The 8,877-nt window shown below is 38.8% G+C and overlaps 1 protein-coding gene across 1 annotated transcript; it reads right to left on the reverse strand.

The window, feature by feature from the left end:
* Positions 1-119: 119 nt before the first annotated feature.
* LOC107286911 (anionic trypsin-like) lies at positions 120-7,542 on the reverse strand. Its single transcript, XM_015815354.1, has 5 exons — positions 7,503-7,542; positions 6,033-6,198; positions 3,210-3,463; positions 2,092-2,228; positions 120-269 (listed from the first exon to the last, which is right to left on the reverse strand). The coding sequence occupies exons 1-5, from the start codon at positions 7,540-7,542 to the stop codon at positions 120-122; spliced, it is 747 nt and encodes a 248-aa protein (XP_015670840.1).
* Between the last annotated feature and the right edge of the window lie 1,335 nt (positions 7,543-8,877).

Below are 8,877 nucleotides of genomic sequence, written 5' to 3' on the forward strand. Positions count from 1 at the left end.
TCCCCACTATTAAAATAAAAGCAACAAACCACCAGATTGCTTTGGAAATCAGCCTCTTTATTACCTATTCTATTAAGAGGAAGCACATGCAAAGGTTGGAATAAGAGAAAGTGGCTGCTTTAGTTAGCAGCAACGGTATCATGGATCCAGTCAACGAATTTGCAAACTTTGGTGTAGACTCCAGGATAGCCAGGCAGGGCACAGCCTACTCCCCAGGAGACAATGCCTTGGAGGAATCCATCGCAAGCCACTGGACCACCAGAATCCCCCTGAAAGACCAAAAGAGTTGGAAAGAAGAAGGGTTTAGGGAAGTTCTGAGGTGGTTTCTCCAATGACATGTTTGTAATCTCTTTCTCTCTTTACTCCCCATTACACTGTAGCCAACTTACGGTAGTTGTCCTTGTAGTATAACGGTAGCATTCCCAAAGCATTTATTAATTTCTTTGGCTGTTTCATTTCACCCTGTGGTGCTTCATCTCAGATCTGGAGCCTGACCTCTACATCTTTTATTCAGCTTATTTGGGGTCGGGGGTTAATTTTAATTACTAATTGGTACTCACTCTGGTCTCCTGTTTTCATCTCCTGATTGCATTCATATAATTATTTCTCTAATGCAATAACTCTCATATACTACTAAGCAAAATCTCTCTTCTTGTCATGTGTGATAATGCATCCTACTCAAACTGCTATGGGCAGAGTTTCTGGCTGTAAAGAAGATGGTTGTGTATTTGTACTTTCAGTCTTGCAAGAGTCTATTAATGTAGCTTTACCATAAAGTTGAATTTAGATCAAGTCGTGTTTCCTGTCTGGTCTGCCTGGGAAGGCCAACAGGTGCTTAGAGGAGCAAGACAGCCAGTTTGGCATAGCAGTTGAACGCACAAGACTAGGGGTGAGAAAACCTGATTTTTAATCTCCTTTAGAATGACTTTGAACCACTTATATTCTTTCAGTCCTAGATTGGGATTTTCTTTTAAAAAATCTTGGTACTAGCTACTGTAACCACTTCTGAAAATGTTGAAAAGAAAATGACAAGGACTTGCCCATGTAGCCATCAGGAATCAAGGTTGACTTAAAGGACTATAACAATAACAATAGTAATAATAAAAACAAGAAGTCAAGTGCTTATAACTGCAGTAATGCTGGGATCCTACTTCCTAAATACATAAACAACCTTGGTAATGTGAAAGGAGCTCTATTGGAGCCTTATTTATATAGTCCGAAACAGGCCAAATACCTCTAATTACCCTTTTTTCAAGTACATCTTGATACAATAGATATCCATAAAAATATATAACCACATAGACCCTTACAGATTGTAAGGCAAGCACATCAAGTGGCTGGCCAAAATATTCTGTGATCCCAGCAAAATTCTTCAAAGTGAGCCTTGCAACCTTTCCTCAAATATATTTTTAAACTTTTTAATGAACTTTTAAACCATACCTGTTTCCGGTTCAAATAGAAATGGGACAAAAATGCTTGTATTCCCTGAACCAAGACTAACCATGTACCATTACAAACAGCTCCATCGATGATGTCCTATGATATTTTCTCATATTTCTCTGTACCATACTGGTCATAATATATGCACGTCTGTTATGGCATAAATGTGGCATTTGCCCAAAGTCACTTAGGTGAGATGGGCAGTATAGAAATTTGATAAATAAATACATAAAGCTTTTTCTCTAGCAATACAATTCCCCTCCATTTCTCATGGGAAAAACTAATGAATAGGAAGATATAATATAACATGGCAAACTGGATCATTTAGCTTCCAACATCGTTGGAACACTATGAAAACTCGGCTCCAGAACTAACTGGAAATGGTTCTAGCTCTGAGAGGCAAATTTCACCTTCAAACACAGCTTGTTTTCTGATTCTTATCACTTATTTTTTTTTCTCTCTAAAGGATACAGAAGATGGGTGAAAATGCCAACTATGTACAGGGTAAACTGTGAAGATCAAACAATTTGCACATATTATATATAATCCGTTATTGCTGGCTGGCTGTTTTCAAACAAAAGCAAGTGGGCTGAGTATTTCTGTTCTGTTTTGCTTTGCTTGTACAGATGGTCAGAAGGCAAGTGTCCTCACCTGACAAGCATCCTTGCCACCCTCTAGATATCCAACACAGACCATGCTTTCAGTAATTTGTCCTGGATAAGCAGCTTTACATTCCTCATCACTCATGATTGGAGCATACAGGCACTGCAGGTAATCAGGGTAGTTTACTAGATGGAAACAAAAAGGAAAAAATAAGGAAGATAGGAAGTGAGCAACAGCTCATGAAAATAAATGCCTTATATTTGTAGTCTTAAAAGATGCCACCTGACTCTTTCTGATTAAAAGAATCGCAGCAATCCTGGAATTCTAGCAACTAGAATTCAATTAGCAACTAGATTTCTATATGATTTTATGGAATATGATGTCTGAGATGAAGTGTCCAATTCAATACATCAAAAATGTCTGAAAATTCCCATAATAAAAGGAAAAATGGAATTTGATGCACCTTCATCTTTAGTGCTCAAAAACCATCCAAACTAGCATTTATGTGCTTAAGTTGGTTCAAGGCTCAGTCCAAGAAAAAAAAATATTTTTAATGTTAGGGCTTAAACTTGGAATTTCAGAATAGATCCAAGTTGCCACTGAACATATCTATCCCTGTGAATATGTAAACCACAAGTTGATTTAACAGTGATTGAGAAAAACATTTCTAGATTTAGAAAGTGTTGTTTGCAGAAAACAAACCCTAGCCCAGTGATGGCGAACCTTTTAGAGACCGAGTGCCCAAACTGCAACCTAAAACCCACTTATGTATCGTCGGGTGCCGGGTGGGCGTGGCCCATTGGGTGGGCATGGCCCATTGGGTGGGCGTGTCTGGTGGTAACGGCAGACTGGGTGGGACTAAAAAGTTCAATCAATCAATTCCAACTTTGCGAGATCTTTTTTTTTTCCCAAGAAGTTGAAATTGATTGATTGATTGAACCATTTTTTTTTGCACACAGCGGCAGAGGCCTAAAGCGAAAAGCTTTTATAAAACCCAGCTGAAGGCCTAGGACTGGGGCGACGGTGCACGTGCCCACAGAGAGGGCTCTGAGTGCCGCCTCTGGCACCCGTGCCATAGGTTCGCCACCACTGCCCTAGCCATTACAGTTCTTCAGTTTATGTACCTGGGATTCAGAGTGAGTTAGCCAATTCTTGTCAATACTCACCACCCTCACTGAGAGTGTTACCCCATCCTGAGATAAGGCAGTTGGTGCCAACAGCTGCACATCCATAGCCCAGGGTGATGGTTGCAACACTTTTGGAAAGTACAGCCGGTTTTTCCAATTTGATGAGCATGATGTCATAATCCAGGAACCAAGAGTTGTAGTTTGGATGGACAATTATTTTTTCAGCCCTGATAATCTGTTCATGTCCTTCCGGGTTCCTAATATTGTATGCTCCCAGTTTCACGCTGAGTTGGCTGTAAAATCAATAATGCAATTCTATATTGGTCTCAAGCTCGGCAATAGTTGTATTCTTCATGTCAAAGGAGAAGTCAAGAACTTCTTTAGCAAGAGTTCATATTTGAAATGAAAAATTTACCATTGTTCAAAATTAATATCAATTTCCATAAATATAATTGATGTTTATCCTGCCAGAGCTAGGGATTTATCTGAACACTACTTTCATTTTAGTCCACAAATGCTGGCATCGGACCAAGAAATTCTGCTTTCCTTTGCTTATCCTAATGAAATTCTAAACAAATTATGTTTAAAAAAAATCCCACATAAAGAAAATACCTGTGTTAAAGCCACATTTGAAGCAAAGAATTCTAACTTTAAAAATGTGGTGAGACATTTTGTATAACAGTTACTTAATTTAATGGAAGATGCATATTGTGAGCAGCAGTACTCAGATCCTCACAAGCCACAACCTGATGATACCTGATCAGTTTGTTACCAAGGCAAGGAAAGGTGGAGATTCTGCCCAAAAGAGATTGGCTTCTAACTCACTGCATCATATTGGTGGAAGAAAGAGTTGCAAGAATCTGAATCTCAATTATACTATCAATAAATCTTTTATTTGAATCATAGCAGTCACTGCTATATTTTCTAATGGCTTCTTAAGCTTTTTTTTTTTTAAAAAAAATGTCTGAGCTTTCATAGTCCTTGAAATTTCTTGACTAGTGTTGAAAGAAAAATCGTCATCAGAGTCCAGTCCAAGCTGGGAATAAACAAAATGGAGATTGCTTTAGGAAAGAAGGTTCTTGTTTATTGAGTTGCCAGAAACTTCGGTGACAGCAGCAACTTTCTGGGGTGGCTGACCACATGGTGCTGGGAGTGGTGGGTTTTTATACCTTCTTGGGCTTTTGTGTTTGAAGTTGTTCCTGTGGTATGAACTTTGACCTGAGCTTTTGAGGTGTCCTTTCGGTATCCTGATGGTGGTGGGCTAATTTTGTTATGTCCTAAAGGTTATATCCTGCTTCCCTGGGACTGTGGCTGATGGCTATGTCCTGTGTTGGATTTTTTGGGTGAGGAGTTGTTGTTTCTAGGGATCTTTGTCTTTCTAATCCCATCAGCTACAAGCTTCCTGGCTCCAGTCTTTCTGAATGGATTATCAAATCTGCATTTCTACAGACCTGGCTTCTGCTTGGGGCAGAGAGACTTTGGCGGGGGAGGTGGTTTCTGCCTAAGATTTTCTAATATTCCTTTGCGGAGATATATTCTGCTTTTTTAAATATCCCCCCAAATATTTCTTTCTCTGGGGGAGTGTTGTCTTCCTACACTACCAGCTAGTCAAAGGAAATCAAAAACAGATTAAGTCTGCATGTATTGCAAATAAATATCGATGGAACTTCATTCAGACTAGAATATTGCCCTAGCAATGTGGATAATAAAGTGGGTACAATTTTTGTTGTTTTCTAAACTCATAATCACAGGGAAAGTGGATTTTTAAAACTTGTAAATAACTACAGTATAAGATTTAATAATGTTTTACCATAATATTAAATAATTATTAATGAAATGTAAGATCTCAAAGTAGGAATCTTAGGTTTAAAGTTAGATTTAGTTTAAGTCTAACTCTAAGGCTGAAGCATAGGTCTAGCTTTAAAAACCTAAAATGTCAATTTAGGAATAACTACTTGTTTCTAACATTATACCAAACATCAGGAATTACTATACTTAGGCCCCAAAGTCCTCTTAAGGTACAACAAAACAGAACAAATATTTCTTTGATAGATGGTGGAAAGCTTCAGAATGTTACTAACCAAAGAGAACTTGCTGCTTGCTACATTTTAATCCTAGATCATTTCACTGTCTTTGAAAAATCTGAACAGGACTGTTGTGTCACAATCTACTATGCAGACATGCATGCAGACATCTGGTAAAAAAATGTGATCTTTGGATTAATAGTCCTGAGATGTGATTTTCAGATAATGAATAAGATCAGCAAATTGATATGTGTAATGGAAGGAAACCTGTCTTCAGAAGTGCTTTTTATGCAATCTTTTTATTACTTTTCCACTTAACTGTCATTGATTCATTTAAGTCATTTACATGTTACCATCTTAGTGTAGCTATCATAGGACAGGCAATTATTTTGATATCAGAGGTAAGGAATTTTCTCTGCTTTAGCACTGTTTTTAACAATGAAAAAAACAGGCTAAAAATAAATAAAAGTAGGATCAAAACTGGGCAAAAAAAGTTTCTATGTAAAGATGTATTATTAACATCTATGGAGATGCTCAGTCATCCAGGTCATAGTTATCCCAAAGATGCTTTTTCACAAGGCAACTGGACTTTCTTGTTTTTCTTTGAAGATGTTTTTCTTTTCATCCAAGAAGCTTCTTCAGCTCTGACCCACCATCTAGTCAGAGCTGAAGAAGCTTCTTGGATGAGAAGCAAAACGACTTCAAAGAAAAACAAGAAAGTCCAGTTGCCTCATGAAAAAGCATCTTTGAGATGTATTATTAGCACAGCTTTAGCTTCCATGGCTTAAAGACATCTTTTTTTTTAACCGAAAGTTGCTTTTATATATCCTTTACTCACGATTTGAAGCAATGAGCAGCTGAAACGACCCATTGGTCAAGGATAAGGGAACCGCCACAGATGTGGTAACCAATATGTATTGAAGCCTGATAAGGGACAGAATTTCTCCCACAGGTATATCCTCCAACAATCTTATCATCATCATCCTCACTCAAGGTGGCAGCAACTAATAAGAAAAGGGACATCAACATGTAGATCTAGCAGGCCAAATAGAGTACATGTCGGAAAACACAGAGGCCACAAACTGAGGGGAAGCACAACTCCACTGTTTTTGTACATATCATAGCAGTTTGTACAGGTAGACCTCCACTTTCAGTCACAATTGAGCCCGAAATTTCTGTTGCTAAGCAAAACAGTTGTTAAGTGAATTTTGCCCCATTTTACAACCTTTCTTGCCACAGTTGTTAAGTGATCACTGTATTTGTTAAGTTAGTAACATAGTTGTTAAGTGAATCTGGCTTCTCCATTGATCTTGCTTGTCAGAAGGTCGCAAAAGCTGATCACATGACCCCAGGACACTGCAACTATCATGAAAACATGCCAGTTGCCAAGAGTCTGAATTCATGTGACCATGGGGATGCTGCAATGGTCATTTCTCAAAAATCTTGCTGACAAAACTGAAGGGACTTCTTGAAGCAATTGCCAGGAGTTAAGAAAAAGGTATCCCCGTATGCACACACAAACACACAAAATGGATTCTGAAGTTGCATCTGATCTTAATCCCATTCTCACAATGAAACTCTGTTCTCACTTCAAATAAATGGTAAGGCCCACTATATTTGCTAAAGAAAAGAGGGACGGAGATAGAAATATAAATGCCACGAGGAAAACCAGGAGAGGCAACACATATAGAAACCCCACCCTGATAATACCAAAATCAAAATATAAAACTTGATTTATCCTCAAGTAAATCCTAAGAGGAATTAGAAGACAGATTTATACCTAAGTATATCTACATAGATTGCCAGTAGATTTTACCCAAATCGTGATCCCGTGACCCTGGGACAGTGCAACTGTCATAAATACATGTGAGTTGCCAAGCACCTGAATTTGATCCTGTGACCAGGGGGATGCTGCAACCATCGTAAGTGTGAAAAATGGTTATAAGTCACTTTTTTCAGTGCCATTGTAACTTTGAACGGTCACTAAATGAATGGTTGGACGTTGAGGACTACCTGTACTAAGCAAATCTAGGGTTCTCTCTTAAATCAGACATCCAAGCAATTTAATTTAAAGTGAATGCAAAATAATTTCACAAAGACCATTTTATGTCTCGAGGGAGATTTCTTTGTCTTTCTTGCTACATAAGTCATGATACAAGTTAGAAAAGTGGGCAAAAATAACAAAGAATTGGGGGAAAGTCTCATGCCTCAGGTTTGAAACAGTACCTCTTTCATTTTACTGTTTTGCTGCATATGTACACTTCAACATAAAAGACGGTACAAAGTCAAATACACGTTTTAAACTCACCTGCTGCTCCAAGGAAGGCAAAGATCCACAGGACTTTCATTTTGTATCTTGGTGTTATACGAATCTGAGTGGAACTTTCCAAAGGGCTCTCTCCCTCTTTATACCCTTCTTGGGGATTTTATCTCTTCCATCCAAGGCCCACCAGCTCCACACTTCCCAGGGTCTTGCACAATTACACAGCTCCCCAGGTGCTTACGGTGATAGCATTATTCCACGTGGCTTAACTCTAAAGGAAAGCAATGGAAAAAACAAGCAGATGCTTCACTGACGTTCGGCTTGCGTGCTTTGCCTTGATACTCTTTCTGCCTTCTTGAATGGTTATGAAACCTTTCAAAGATCTTTGTTTGGCAAGATCTAGGCCACAGTTAGCCCTAGAAAGTCTTTCAGAGACAGAGGGCAAAGACATGGCTGCCAAAGCTCAGATCTCTTCTCAGCTTGGGCCAGACTCAACAGATTATAGGAAACAAAATTCCATACTTATGTCAGAATACACATTACACTGAAGATATATGGAAGAACCATTGCTTTTTGTTGTTGTTTGTTTACTCTACACTAAATACAGCATGGAAGAGACTTTTAACAGTTTGCTCTAGTTGTTGTCCTGATCTAGGAAGCATACCGGCAGTTATCCCAGTTGGACAGGTCCACCTTGGTTTGGGGTTGGTTGTCCTACCTAGAATCACCTCCCAGAAAAAAAAACTGGATTTGTTTGCATATTGTGAAAGTTCTGTCCAATTACTGTCTTCTCCATCTACAACAGCACCATGACAGCCATCTTAAAAAAGATCATCATCCACCCATGATTCATAGGATTCTTCTGGCTTGCCATATGTCTGTTAAGGAGCTTGTCTGCCCCCAAAGTTTCCTGGTCTTACCCTCACCTATGATGGAGCCATTGGGAGGAAGTGTAGGCATGTCCATCAGCACAACTGATAGGATGTGGATGCCCAAAGACCTGATGTAGTCTGAGGCTTGCGTGATGGATTGCAGAATAATGAAGTGTTTCTTTACCACAATGATTGTCAGCTTTCAGTATCTTAATTCCCACTAAGAGAATTTAGGTGTCTTTTAAGTGTTTCGTTAATCAGACACATGACATTAGGACTCACTGAGCTTGCATGACCTTGGGTTAGTACACCTGGATGGGGATAGCAGGGTAAAATAGAAAAAAGTAGGGTTGGGGGGGAAAGGATGGGCAGTGGAACAAAATTGTGATTTTTTATTGTAAGTGTAATTCTATGAAACTGGCCCTAGAGGCAGAAAACTTTACAAATACTGTATTCTTTTCTTCACACAGTAACTGAAGCACTAGGCAGACTCTTCTGTTTAAAGAGTAGCCTGTGTAAGAATAAAGATCGCACAACTGTCATGCTAA

The sequence above is a fragment of the Protobothrops mucrosquamatus genome, unplaced genomic scaffold, assembly GCF_001527695.2.
Source record: "Protobothrops mucrosquamatus isolate PMUCROS unplaced genomic scaffold, P.Mucros_1.0 scaffold337, whole genome shotgun sequence".
Lineage (NCBI taxonomy): Eukaryota > Metazoa > Chordata > Lepidosauria > Squamata > Viperidae > Protobothrops > Protobothrops mucrosquamatus.

Excerpts from the sequence above, each read along its gene's own strand:
- LOC107286911 (XM_015815354.1), bottom strand. The coding sequence starts at position 7,542 with ATGAAAGTCCTGTGGATCTTTGCCTTCCTTGGAGCAGCAG. Across the intron at positions 3,464-6,032 it reads GCTGCTCATTGCTTCAAATC|CCAACTCAGCGTGAAACTGG; the intron begins GTGAGTAAAGGA and ends TTGATTTTACAG. Across the intron at positions 270-2,091 it reads GTGGCAAGGATGCTTGTCAG|GGGGATTCTGGTGGTCCAGT; the intron begins GTGAGGACACTT and ends TTGGTCTTTCAG.